Genomic DNA, 15,746 nt, shown 5'->3' on the forward strand with positions numbered 1-15,746 from the left:
ACACCCACACACAGACACACACACACACTAGGTAATTTACCTGCGCTTCGCGTGGGCTAAACTTAAGTTTTAAACTTTTGTTAATACCCAAAGATAATAAGGAAAAACATAAATTTAATTTTATAATGTTGACATTCTACTCATTAGTTCCATTTAGTTATGTAGACCTTCGAGTCGAGTCATTCATGTCCATAACTTTCGCATGAACTCCCTCAGTTGAGTACCTTTGAGATGAGTTCTATCTTCAAGTTCTAAGACTTGAGTATTGAGTTATATCTATGGTTATTGAAAACCTTGCATTAAGTTGTTCACGTCCATAATTCGATATGAACCATATTTAAGAAGTCTTTTACAAATATTTTAACTTTGTTTTAAGACTTAAGCATTGAAGTTGAATAAAGATTAAAAGTAAAGTTCATTTTTAAAAAAATGATATATGGGAACTAAGTATTCGTAAGAGTAAATGTTTTACATTTAAGATGAGACAAAACTGAGATTTCCAAAAGAGTTTTGAGTAGTTTCAGTACTATCTCTTTTAAGAAAAAAGATGAGTTTGAGAAAGAGTTCCCAAAATATAATTAGTATGACAATCGAGTATGTCATCAATGTTTAAGCAGTATGTTATCTAGATATACCATCAATGTTTATGTAGTACGACTTCTCGAGTCATCAATGATTATATTAAAATATGATTTTGATATGTTTTATGAAAGAGTTTTCAAGAGCAGTTACCTGTTTAAGAGGGCAGTTTTGAGTAATTATATCAAACTAAAGAAAGAAGTTGTTTTATAAACATATGAGCTAAGTATATTTTTGGGAGTAGTCTTGAGGACTGATGTGGGATGCGAGTTCATATTAACTCATGTCTCTATAAACCATGTAGCCATCATGGATAGTTAAAGGATCATACTTTTGAGATGATCACTTCAGTTAAGCTAGTGATCGACTACGTTAAGCGTTCTATATGACGGCAAAGTATAGGACACTTGTGACAGCGTGGGCACGACGTTGTATCACCACTTAGAATCATAGTGATGGTTTTCGGTTAGAGAAACTCCCACAATAGTTAATGCATTATTCCTCAAAGGGTTCTGCTTAGTATGAATAATGGTATGTGACTTCATTCATGCATTGCACAAGTAGACTTTGAGAGGGATCATGGTATGTCTTTTATGCTATTATGATTATGAGTTGACATCATATTTTTAAAAATGTTTTCTTTATATTGCACTTGTTTTAAACTGCTTTACATCGAAATAAGTTCAGTTAAGTATCAAGAGTTGAGTATTTCGAGTTGAGTACCTTAAGTTGAGTATCTTGAGTTGATATGTGCTTCATTGAGTCGAGTATGATATCTTTGAAGTTGAGTATCTAATATTTGAGTTGACTATCTAATCTCGGAGTTGAGTTTCTTATCCTTGAGTACTTCTGAGTTTAGTAAGTTTGAGTAGTTTTGAGTATCCTTGAGTATTCCTTGAGTTGAGTAAGTTTGAAAAGAGGTAAGTATGTTTCCATTTTTACCAAGGTCAAGCTTATGTTATGCTTTAGAATTCCCCTTACATGCTCGTACATTCCACGTACTGAGCCAATTGGCCTGCATCTTCTCATGATGCAGACACATGTATTCAGAATCTTCAATAGGAGTTTCGTTGATACATCCGAGAGTTCGAGTTATCTATGGTGAGCCTCCTTGCTTCCGGAGGATTTCCTTTACTTTTCAGTTTAGTCAGGACGTCATGGGTCTTGTCCCAACTTCCATCTTTATCAGTTAGAGGCTTCATAGATAGTCAGTTTAGTTAAGAAGTCTGTATTATTTATTTATTTTATTAAATGTTTTAAAGACATAAGTTACCTATTTTATGGCGAGTTTAATATATTATTTTATTGAGAGTTAATCTTTTAAGTTAAAGTTTTGTATTTGAATTTTTGATTTTTATTCAGTTTTAAGCTTTTGCATGCTTAAGTTAATCTTCTACTTGTAGTCAGTCAGGATGAGGGTTCCCTTTGGGATCAACAATGATCTTCGAGTGCCGGCCACGTCCAGGGTGTAGACTCAGGTCGTTACATAAATTGAGTGTTATCATTGCATTATCAATTTTTATCTTCTCTTTTTATGCTTTTTAAAAAAGCATACTATTTTTTAAAATTTAACTTCTATAAAAAACATAAATTTCGTCTAAAATAGAAAAATGAAAAAATATTGATTGAGTAAATAAGTTAATGTTGTCCTATAATTTTACAAATGAACAACTTTTCTAAAAAAGTTTTAGTTTGAACAAAATTTATAATGTAATAACCTTATAAAAAAAATTCAATGCAATTAATACGAAAATAATTAGTAAAAATAAAGATATATTTCATAATAGTGTCTAAATATGAAAGGTTAATAGTACAAAAAACCTTCTGGTAGTATGGAATGTTTGTAGAAAAGGGTAATAGTAATAGACTGTTGAAAAACGTCGTGGTGGAGTGAATGTCTCACATGACCGATGGCTGCCTAACTATATAAAAATGAGAGAGCTACTACATGGCCCTCTCCACATAAATAGAAGAGACCTCAAAACTGGAACATTCCTGTCCAAGTATGTCCGGGATGAAAGAGGACCTATATCATTTGAGTTAATGAAAGCGTTAAACCTCCTATAATGTACCTATACAAACAGAACACTAAAGGACAAAGCCACATAGAAGCCTAGCCATAAGGGAGTCCTAACAACAAGCATTGTATATCATTAGAATCCCCACACTGGACTATCTAAGAGACTTTGGAATAGAAATTAGTAAGCTATGCAATATATGCAACACTCCCGAAACGATCACCCACATATTCCTAGAATGTGAGAAAGTTAGGAAAATGTGGCTAGACTTGGGAGTTATATATGCAATAAATCATATAATAGATAATGGTGGGGGCGATTGGCTACTTAGACTCAAAGACCTAAGTTTTCCCCTCATAAAAACATCATTAATTGGCAGGAACCGTACCCTTTCTTCAAATGGAACATTTGGAGGGCAAGAAATGAGAACCACCATAATAATATAAGTACAAAAATAAGCATTGAAAAGACCATAACTCACTCCAGAGATTATCTTTCACTAACTGGTCCCTCGAGAAGAAGCAATAACCCACAAACCACATACATAAAAATGGGAACCTCCAACAAAATGATTCATTCTAAACACAGATCGTTCGTCAATGGCTAACCCGAGGAGAGGAGGAATAGGGGTAGTGATTAGGAATATAAAGGGAGAAGGGGTATTAGGTTATATAAGCAACCTTTATGCTACAAATTCCTTAAAATCAGAATTGATAGTACTACTACAGGGAATTGAGTTAGCATTGAACAACAATTTGACGCCACTAGAAATCAACATCAACCGTGAGGATATATTTTCCCTCCTCGAGAATGACCACACCCAACTTACTCTAATATATTGTATGATTGGAGGTTCTAATATAGAGGGAAGGGGGGGACCCAAATTCAGCATAGGTATCGTGAAGCAAAGAAAGTGAAATATTCTTTAGAAAAGGATGGAACTAATATGGCACAAGCCAACTATTTTTGCTGCTTGGAAGTTCCACCGATGTTTGTCTAGGAAAATCTAGAGGCATACATAGCGGGTACTTTTTTTGTTAGGCTTACTAAAGCCCATACTAATCTAGACAAATGCATTATTAGTACGACTAATGCACCAAATCCTTTTTTATAACTATAAAAATAAAACACTAAAAATATTTTAAAGAGTATCGATAAATATTTAACATGTAATGACTAGCAGACATTGAAGAGCAAGGTGTTCTAGCCAAGCATGCATGCACTCTTCAGAGTTACAAAACCTACTTTAGTGAAAGCGACCTTCCCAAGGATGCACTTGGCCGTTTCAAAATGAATATGTTCAGCCTAGATAAAAACTCGAAACTTCAAGGTTTTTTGATTGATGCCCCCCTCTATATTTGTATTTATCTTTCAATTAATATACAACAGCCCGAAAAATTTTAAGATAAGACTTGAACCATGTTTCGTTTCTGAATAAGATTTTACGGAGTAACACTTAATTTTTTATAGGTGTTAACTTCAATTATTTAGTGCGGGGGATGATTCTGGATATAAATTAAGGTCACTAGAATCCTCTACCACAAAATTGAGTTGAAATCTTACTTTCCAATTGAGTTTCAATATGAGATTTACTTGAGTAAATTTCAAACGACCATATCTTTTATTGAACACATAAAGAGTTAGGTGGCCCATGACCTACCAAATGTAAAGTATTTGAGTCCTCATGCCAAATCTGTCAAGTTTTCTTAATTTTGAGCTCGAAGTAATAAGTTATATCCATTTAAATGACGTCTTTCTAATTAAGGCATCTGATTCGTTTGATAAAAAGGTATTCTAGTCTTTTCATTTTTCCCACTAGGCCTTGCAATTTTTTCCCCACTCAATTAATGCTCTAATCATATGCTAAACTACAACACCCGTATGCAAAAATAGACTAACCAGTAGATTTCCAGAAGTTGGAAGTGAAACGCATGGTTGCCACCCACGGGCTGTAGGTGGTGTCCATGTTGGGCCACCTGTAACCACCCCCAGAACTGCAGAAAATTCAGCCAAGGCACGACCAACGGAAAATACCTTGTGTCTAATAATCCATAAGATTTTGAGAAGAATTGTTCGTATCTAGAGGAGTTAGGCATGTAAATGAAGCAAGAAAATTTATCGATTTCTTGGCAGGGGCATGAGGTGTCGCGCCACTCAGTGCACCCCATGGTTTTGATGTAGCTAGGGACCTAGCGCACCATGCCATTCAATGCACCCAACCCACCTATTGTAGTTTAGGGGCTTGCTCCCCACACCATTCATCGTGCTTGGGTCGCCAAGTCCCATACCCTTTCATTCTTCTTACCGTGTACGTTCCCTCGAATTGTACCTAGGTTTTCTAATTGATTCGAACTACTCTAAACTACTTTTAAACATATAGAAATAATTCCAATCATAACTTTGAATTCATAATTCAAATTCAAGGTAGAGTTAAGAGATAAGTCTAGAGTGTTTTTCGAGTCATTTTAAGAAGTCTTTTACAAAGCTTTTAAACTTGTTTTACACTTGAAAATTTGAGTTTGAGGAAGAGTAGATTTGAGTTCATTTTCTTTAAAATTATATATGGGAACTAAGTATTCCCAAGATAAAATGTTTATACATTTAAGAAGAGAGGAAACACCGATTTTCAGAAGCGTTTATGAGTAGTTTTAAGTATTATCTCTAAGACTTTTGATTAATAATCTGAAAGTTGAGGAAGAGGAAATGTTTTCATTGAAACACAATGAGCTAAGTTATGTTTTGGGAGTAGTATTGAGCACCGATATGGGGAGGGGGAGTTCTAACAACTCAAAGCCCCCATAAACCATATAGCCAACATGGGTAGAAAGGGTCATACTTTTTAGACGATTCCTTTTTATTTTCTAGCATAGGCTAGTGGATTCACTTAGTTGAGGAGTTCTATACCCCGACAAAGTATATAACTTTTCTGGCAGCATGGTCTAGACGATGTATCATCACATAGCTCATAGTGATGATTATCGGTTAGAGAATCTCCCAAACAAAGTTTACTTTGTAGTTTTGCATACAAACCGAGTTATAATGTATTTACAAATACATTGAGTTACCATCTAGTATTTCAAAATTTTTTCTTTATATTGCAATACTATTATTTCTTTATATTTAATTGAGTTGAGGTTAAGTTGAGAGGTAAGTTGTTTCTTCAGTTACGCTCAAGCATATGTCATGTTTAGATTACCCTTGCATGATTGTACATTTCATGTACTGACACCATTTGGCTTGCATCTTTTATGATGTAGATATAGGTAACGAGGATCAGCATCCAGCATTTCGTTGATCCAGTTGAGTTCCAGAGCTTTTTGGTGAGTCTCTTTGCTTTTAGAGGATCCTCTATTCACTTTCAGTCATTTTATTTTATTATTAGGATGTCATGAGTCTGGTCGCGACATCTATTTTATTTTGTAGAAGCTTCATAGATAGATAGATAGATAGGTAGATTGAAAGTTCATGCATCTTTTCCATTTTCAGTTTTAAATTATTAAGGATGTGAGTTGCCTGTTTGGCCAGTTGAATGTTCCTTTACAACATTTTGAGTTAATTACACAAGCTTATCTTTTGAGTTATTTCAAATGTTGAGTAAACTTTTCTGCTTAGCGTATTGAGCCAGACCAAGGATTCGTTTGGGGACAACAATAGTTCTCAAGTGCCGGCCCGTCCAGGGTGTAGGCTTGGGGCGTGACAATAATTCTCAAAACATCAAAATGTTCACAAGAACTTTTGGATTTTCATCAATATTCAACATTTCAATTTGTCTTTTCATAGACTTAATTGGTTAATTGGTACTCTCAGATCAAACACAAAAAAGCGAAAATTAATTGGACTAAGTGGTGACATTTCCGGTAACTTTATTATTTTATCCTTAGCATCATAATTTTTGAAACATTCAGTATAATCTCTGAATCTATATAGTACATCAAAAACTGTAATTGGTTGGGTCCAAAATAATGTAGATGGATTTGGTTTTTTCCACTAAACCAATCTGTTCTATAATAATAGTGCAGGTGACATGTGAAAAAGAGGTACCTTAATATTCCATTTAATTGAATTACATTGAAAATAAATTTTGACCCGCGAGACATTATAGAAGAAAAGAACAAACGGAACTCATCAATTGGACTTAATTAGAGTTTTCCATCATAGTCATCAAAGAAAGGAAAAAGCTTAATCCTTCAACGTTTGTGAGTTTTGTTTACTGAAACATGATAGACTTATGGTTAATGTGACTTTAATACGTAAATTGATTAATAGTTTGGAAAATGGAAGAAATTTATTAATTTTTTCTTAACCAGGAATAGTTCTATAAAAACATGAGATTTTTTTCGTTTTGTAAATCTTTTACATTTTGGGTAGTGAAAGAGAGGTATTCATGAAGGAGAATGATGATTTTGGGAAGGATACCTTTGTAAAGGAAGAAAGCATTTTTGTACTGACTTGGTGAAAGATGATTAAGGTCAAGCATACTTACACCAGTATGTAAATAGTTTTAGATATAAAAATCTAAAAATATTATCATATTTTTTAAACATCTACCTTAAATATTTAAATTTTGAGATAATATAAATATTATTAAATAAAAGTATATCAAAAGATATTTTACTCAAACTTTCTTGAAGTTCAAAGAAGTATCTAGAATTCTTTGTTATACCAACAATTAACTTTATTATTCAGCAAAAAATAACACAAAAAAGAAATGCGTGAGTACTTTAGAGTAATAAGTAACCAAAAAAACATAATGATAGCAAGTAGTACGTTTTATTAGTAGATATTACGTAGACTTAAAAAAGTATGACATAAGTACATATTTGATTATGCATAAGTATCCCTCTTGAACTATGACTGAAATTCCATTGACACACATTAACTTAAGAACATTGTTAAACAGTAAGACACTTTTTTGGTATGAATAAGCAAGACAAGGGTAAATGACCAAATAGACCTTTGTCTCCAAAACCACTTATTTTTTCCCTCCAAAAAAGGAACCACTTTTGACTTTTCTTTCTTATTTACTATCTCTCTCTTTACTTTTTTTCCTTCTTTACTTCACTCATCAGTTTGATTTTATATTGTTGACTCATTTGTTGTTCAAGATTTTTTTTCGTTGTTAGATTTATATAATTTTAACAAGATGGATCCGAATAGTCAGAATAGTCAATTAAACGAAGTATTGAATATTGTTTTGGGGTTAGATGAGGATCATAATTTGTTGTCCCAAAATCATAAAGATTTCGATGGTGCATACGATAGGCTTGAAAAAAAACTAAAAAATTCTCGTGGCCTATAGACTTAAAAAAAGCACTAAAAAGTACCTAAAATTGGGGGCCTAAACTTAGATTCGAACTCATGACCTATAGACTATTCGTTTAAGCTTTAACCATTTGCACTGCAATAACATTCATTCATAATTACGAAAGCAAATGTATTTACTCTCTTTCAAATTAGTTGTTTATTCAATATCACTAATAAATGTAGAATGAGATTATCAATAAATATAGTCTAATAACTACTAAAATGTGAAGATAAATTGAAAAAAGGTTGACATGTACCATAACTAATTGTATTACCTAATTGAAACTTGATCATGCATATATAATTGCATTCAATTAACTCGTATTTGTGAAGGAGCATAACTCATATAATAATGATTCAACTTATAATAATGAAAAATCTTTAATTTTTGTGACACAATCCAAATATAAACTTTTACAATCTTCTTTACCAAAAAAATTAATTTAAAAATTATTTAAATCCTAAAAGTTTCAAATAGTCTAATTTTTTTTTAAAAAGACCTAAAATTGGGACAGAACCTACATTCAAACTCGTGACCTATAGACTATTCGCTTAAACTTTAACAATTCGCGTTGCCATATCATTCGTTCATAATTATGAAAGGAAATGTATTTACTCCCTTTCATATCAGTTAACCAATGAATATCACTAGGAAATTTAAAATGTGATATTATCATTAAATATATTCTAATAACCCCTAATACATGAAGATAAATTGATCAAAGATTGACATGTACCATAACTAATTGTATTATCCGATTATAACTTGATCATGCATATATAATCACATTCAGTTGACTTGTATGTGTGAGGGAGCATAACTCATATAATATTTTATCTATTAGATTTATTTTCATCATAATGATTCGACTTATAATAGTGAAAAATCTTCAATTTTTGTGAAACAATCAAAATATAAACTTTTACAATCATATTTACCAAAGTAATATAAAATTAAAAATTATTTAAATACTAATAGCTTCAAAGAGTCTATTTTTTTTAAAATACCTAAAATTGAGACCTAACCTAGATTCAAATTCGTGCCTATAAACTATTCGTTTAAACTTTAACAATTGGCGCTGCAATAACATTCTTTCATATTACCAAAGAAAATTTGTTTAGTCTCTTTATATATCATAAGGAAATTTAAAATTAGATATTATTAATAAATATAGCCTAATAACCCCTAAAATTTGAAGATAAATTGATCAACTGATGACATGTAACATAACAAATTGTATTACACAATTAAAACTTGATCATGCATATAAAATCACATTCAATTGACTTGTATTTGTGAGGGAGCATAACTCATATAATACTATATCCATTACATTTGTTTCATCATAATGATTCTGACTTATAATAATGAAAAAATTTTCAATTTTTGTGAAACAATCCAAATATAAACTTTTACAATCATATTTACCAAAAAAATATAAAACTAAAATTATTTTAATTCTAAAAACTTCAAAGAGTCTAATATTTTTCTTTACAAAATACCTAAAATTGGGACCTAACATAGGTTCGAACTCGTGACCTAAAGACTATTCATTTAAGTTTTAACCATTCGCGTTGCAATATCATTTGATCATAATTACGAAAGAAAAATTTATTTAATCTCTTTATATCAGTTGTTTATTGAATATCACTAGAGAATTTAAAATGATATATTATCAATAAATATATTTTAATAACCCCTAAAATATGAACATAAATCAAAGGTTGACATGTATCATAACTAATTATATTACACAATTATCACTTGATCATACAAATATAATCACATTAAATTGACTTGTATTTGTGAGCGAACGTAATTCATATAATACTATATCCTTTACATTTATTTTCATCATAATGATTCGACTTATAATAATGAAAAATCTTCAATTTTTGTGAAAAGGATCCAAATATATATAATTTAAATATTAAAAGCTTCAAAGAGTCTAATTTTAAAATTTTGCGAGGGAACATAATAACTCATATAATACTATATCCTCTTCATCTATTTTCATCATAATGATTCGACTTATAATAATGAAAAATCTTCAATTTTTGTTAAAAGGATCCAAATATACACATTTACAATCTTATTTACCAAAAAAACAAGAAATTAAAAATTATTTAAATCTTAAAAGCTTCAAAGAGTCTAATTTTTTTTAAAAAAATACTTAAAATTGGGACCTAGTCTAGATTCGAACTCGTGACCTATTGACTATTTGTTTAAACTTTAACTATTCTTTCTGTAATAGCATTCAATCATAATTACGAAAGAAAATTTATTTAGTCTCATTATATCAGTTGTTTAATGAATACCACAAGGAAGATTAAAATGAGATATTATCAATAAATATAGTCTAATAACCCTAAAAATATGAAGATAAATTGATCAAAGATTGATATGTACCATAACTAATTGTATTACACAATTATAACTTGATCATGCATATGTCATAATTTTTGTGTTCCTTGATAGTAGATTAGACATTGATTTTTTAGGATAACATTTTTTCATTCTATTATTTTTATTAATAAACGGTCTGTAGTGATTTTATATATAACATTCTTCAAAATTGAAAAAAAAACTGTTCTCTTTGTTAGTATTCACGTGCTTCTCTTTATAATAATCAAATTTTATTGCATTTACTTAGTAGTTAGATTGCTTTTTCTTGTTGATATGACTCGTAATTTAATTGGTTATTTTTATTTAAATTAAATATTAACAAGACATCATAATATATCGTCGTTAAATCTTTAATATTGTAAGAAAATAAAATCGTTTGAAATAATTTATCATATTTCATGAAAATGATTAAATTTTTAGATAATGCGTAATTTGTTTTTTGTTTTTTTTTGAAGGATCCTAGTAGATGTACCTTTAGTATCATATATTTTTTAGAATTCCACAAAAATTAAATAGCAAGAAAAATAATAAAAGTTAAAGTGATCTATTCATTAGTGAAATAAAATGAATACTTTTTTTTTGGATTTCATATTTTCCATGAATAAAATTATGTAAGTATGGAAGTAGAGAAATTTGGAACATTAATTTGAAAATAAAAGTCAAAGAAAACAAAGTAAAAAAAAAAAGGTAAGAAAGAGAAAAAATCGTGTAAAGAAGAGAGAGAAAAATGAATTTGAGTCATTTCTGGGGACCCAACACTTTGCATATGACACAATTAAATGGAGCCTCATACAAGTATATGGTCAGCCACCTCTTTGGCAGTGTGAACGAAAAAGTAATAATTATAGTCTACTCTTCAGAAGTGCTTTTACTTTTAAAGAATAGTGGTTTACTTTTGAGGGTAATTGGGGTATAAAAAATTAATGAACTTACCCAATCACCCTTAAGTTAGTTTTTTTTGAGAAATTACAAAATTACCTCAAATTTTCTCCTATTTGTTGCTTGTGTCATTTCACGTCAAAATAGTGTCTTGCCAAATATATTTTTTGTTAACTTATTAGGGTCCTATTATTCATTGAACTAATTCTTGTTTCGTATATTCGTGCACCTTTTGTGCTGATGTGACACCTTAAACAAAATAATTTTTTTATGTTTACGCACAATAGTCTTTCACATGTAAAATTTTTAAAAAATATATAAATTAAAGGACACTTTTTTTAAAAAAATAAATTAACATAATTTACTTAAAATGACTAAAAGTGGAACAATAAGAAATTAATGAAAAAAACAAAAATATAAAGTAAGAAAGAAAGTGATATAAGTATTTCAGAAACAGAAAATAAATCCATTATGAATAATTTCGAAGAAATACACTATTTTTTCTGAAACGAAAAAAAACTTTTAAAAAGTCTTATTGAATACTTGCTATTTTATTGAAGTCATCTATTCATAAGTGATTCAGTACTCATTGTAACCAAGTAAAATCTCATTCGCAAAATCCTTGAGATTCACACTTGAAGTACCATTTTCCTTCGTAGCTTCCTTAGCTAAATCACTCCATTTCTTGACATTTCTTCTTAATTCTTTCCCTTCTTCACCGTCCCCCATCACAATTGTGATACATCTATTGAACTCATCTCTTTTCACGACACCGCCTTCACTAACATTAACTCTAACACCATTCTTCCAAATATCTTGAATGAGTTTTGCATTACAAACTTGATCGTTCCAGAGTGGGCATGCCACGATAGGTACCTTAGATGCTATGCTCTCTAAAGTTGAATTCCATCCACAGTGAGTCAAAAAACAACCAACAGAAGCGTGTTTAAGAACTTCCACTTGCGAGCACCAACTCACTATCTTCCCCAGCTTTTCAAGTTCGTCTTTACAACTCAACTTATCCTCCATCTTATCCCCATCTTGTCCTTCCCTAATCACCCACAAAAATGGCCTCCCACATTTCAACAATCCGTGACCAATCTCCTCCATCAATTGAGTTGATATTGCCGAGTAACTACCAAATGCTATGTAGATAACTGATCCCTTGTCCTTTGAGTTCAACCAATCCATATAATTTTTTGAACGAATCTCAATCATATCAGCTCGGAAAGTATTATCATCAATAAATATTGAAGGGATTGAAGGCCCAATTCCCACCATCTTCACATGCTTCAGAATTCTCAAAGCATCAGATTCCAAAGCATCAAAAGTGTTCACCAGAACTCTTGGATTTTCTTCACTACTCAACATCTCAATTTGCCTCTTAATAGACTTAACTGCCCAATTGGAACTCTCCACGTTATCAAACACAAAAGAAGGAAGATCAATGGGACTAAGTGGGGGCAATCCTGGTAACTCTATTATTTTATCCTTAGCATCACTGTTTTTGAAATAATCAGAATACTCCGTGAATCTATAGTAGTAAACATCAAAAACTGTGGCAGGTTGGATCCAAAATAATGTAGATGGGATATTAATTTTTTTGGCCACTAAACCAACCCATTCCATTATTATAGTGTAGATGACATGTGAAAAAGGGGTACCATTTTTTGCATTTGACTGGATCAAATTGAAAATGAATTTTGACCCACGGGACTTTACTGAAGAATAGAACATATGAAAATCATCAACTGAACTTAACTGGAATTGTCCATCATAGCCATCAGAGAAAGGAGCAAAGCTTAAGCCTTCAACATTTGGGAGGTTTTTTATTTTACTGAAAGCTGATAGGCTCGTGGTTAAAGTGACTCCAATGCCTAAATTGATTAATTGCTTGGAAAACTGAAGACATGGATTAATTTGGCCTTGTCCAGGGAATAGTGCTATAAGAACATGAGATTTTTTAATCTTCAAATTTTTCATGTTTTGGGTGGTGAAAAAAGAAGTATCCATGAAAGAGAATGAGGATTTTAGGTAGGAGAATCTTTTTAATAAAAAAGGCGTTTTTGAACTTGCTTAGTTACAACTGATTAAGGTCAGACATATATATACTAGTAAATAGATTGTTCTAGATATAAAAAAATCTAGGAATTTTATTATATTTCTTTAAATGTCTATCTTAACTATTAAGTTTTGAGATTATATAAATATTTATCAAATAAAAAAAATATCAAAAGATATTTTACTCAAACATTCTAGAAGCTCCAAAAAGTATTTGTATTTATTATTATTCCAAAAATAAACTTAATCATTCAGCAACAAATAAAACAAGTTATTCATGAATACTTTATAGTAAGTAAAAATAAAACAAATATAATGATAGCAAGTAATATGTTTTATTACCAAATATAACATGTTCTGACAATTTAGAGATGCAAAAATCAAATATTTTTATTTTTCCATGAATCGTCATTATTATTCTGTAAAAAGAGGCAAGAAATGCATGAGTACTTTAGTCTAAGAAAAAAAAAATGATATCAAGTAATATGTTTTATTATTAGATATAACGCGTGTTAACAAATTAGAGATACAAAAGTATGACATGTTTGTTATCTCGAGAATCATCATTATTATTCAGTGAAAGATACAAGAAATGCATTAGTACTTTAGTCTAAAAAACGAGAAAAAGACATAATGATTGCAACTAGAATGTTTTATTAGTCATTTTTATCATTCAGTAAAAAAAATGACTCAAAAAATGTATGAATATATTGTACTTTAGACTAAGAAACAAAAAAAACATAATAATAGTAAGTAATACGTTTTATTATCAGATATGTTGCGTGGTAACAAACTAAAGATCCAAAAGCATGACATATACATATTCGATTGTAAATTAGTATTTTTAAAAAATAAAAAGAACATGATAACGTAATTTAGTATTAGAATATAAAGAAGTAAGCACATGAAGAAATTTTTTTTAACATATAATGCACATATATTGTCTTTCTACACTATAGTCTTTCTATAGAGTGAGAGTACTCAAGAATAGTAATTTTTGTCAGCTCTGATGTTGAAATATATGATTGTACATCGAATCTAATAATTTTTTCATTTATAGAAGACACACTTTTATTTACTTAATTATAAATTCTGATACTACTTAGTTCGAGAAAACAAAAGATATAAAAATAGATAAATACATTAAATTGTTTAGTTTTATTAGTTTCATTTGGCGAAATAGACATGATTTCCTTATAGTTCTATTGACCTTTTCACCAACCTTAATGAATAATTAGAACAAAATTCTGTAAAAAAAAGTAAATCATCATTCCTAGTAAAATGACAATGTATATTCACTTTGAATAATCAATCTTATTTGCCTTGTATCTCTTAAATTATAATTTTCATCGATCACTATAATTTGAATTTCACCTTCACGCTCATTACAAATTTTTATTCCTTCAAACTCATTCGAAAACATCCATTTACTTATGAAATGCAATGTAGTGTAGTTAACGGGTACTTTCAGAATGATTTTAACAAATTATTAAGCAAAATACTCATGTTCTTCATGCATCTAACCACCGCGCCTCTCCACAAAAAATCTTATAACTTAACATTACATTTCATCATGAACTATTGTTTATTTTCTTCTCTACTATTCTATTCCACATACAAACGCTCTCAAAAGTTCTTCTACACTTCAATTGTTTGTGTTTGTTGTTTCGAATTTCAAATTAGCAACAACATCAACATTTATGGGTTATAGAAGACAAGAATATTTTTAAGTTAATGGTTATGATTTATGCATATTGGGTATTGGTTCAGGTATGAGGTGAAAAAAAATAAAATTCTACATATTAAAGCTAGGTCTTGAAAAAACTATTTTTTTATTTACATGACTTCCATTGAGTTTCATTAATTAAGGTTTTGAAATTATGATTTTTCATTCACTTTGCCTCGGCTTTCTCTTTATATAATAATGACTTGGTGTTGACGATTATATGACTAAAGATCTTTTGCATCTCCTTTAATTTATTATTACTTGGGTTAATATTTATGCTAATGTTGATTTTTATGGAATTTTTGTTCTTTCCCTTAAAGAAAAGATACATATATAGATTAGGAATTAATTAAATACAATCAAAGATTTTTTACCGAATTAACTCCATTAGGAGAAATAGACATGAATACTTTTATAACATAATTTGCATAATCTTTTCGCCAACCTTAATTATAAACGGAAAAAACAAAATTGTGTACAGAATTTTCATCCCTAATAAAAGAATATTTAACATTTCTCCAAGAAATACCAGACAAAAAGAATAAATATATATAAGAAATTATTGATGCGATGTAGAGTTTAAATTGAATATACATTCAAATTAAATAGTTAAACATGACAATAATTTTTTCATATTACCTTTCATATGAGCCTTGTTTTTTTTTTTTTAAATTAGCCACAAGGACAACAATACAATCACAAAAACAAAAAACTAAGAGGGTTGGTCCAGTCGGATCAGTCCATACAAAATGTATTTGACCTAAATAGGTAA

General features: G+C 30.0%; 1 protein-coding gene across 1 annotated transcript; it reads right to left on the reverse strand.

Moving 5' to 3' along the window:
• Positions 1 to 11,766: 11,766 nt before the first annotated feature.
• On the reverse strand, positions 11,767 to 13,200 carry LOC107031958 (UDP-glycosyltransferase 75C1-like). Its single transcript, XM_015233485.2, has one exon. The coding sequence runs from the start codon at positions 13,198 to 13,200 to the stop codon at positions 11,767 to 11,769; it is 1,434 nt and encodes a 477-aa protein (XP_015088971.2).
• Between the last annotated feature and the right edge of the window lie 2,546 nt (positions 13,201 to 15,746).

Source organism: Solanum pennellii, chromosome 1, assembly GCF_001406875.1.
Source record: "Solanum pennellii chromosome 1, SPENNV200".
NCBI lineage: Eukaryota > Viridiplantae > Streptophyta > Magnoliopsida > Solanales > Solanaceae > Solanum > Solanum pennellii.

Bases quoted from the DNA above. Each gene is read 5' to 3' on its own strand.
- LOC107031958 (XM_015233485.2), bottom strand. From the start codon at position 13,200: ATGGATACTTCTTTTTTCACCACCCAAAACATGAAAAATTTGAAGATT.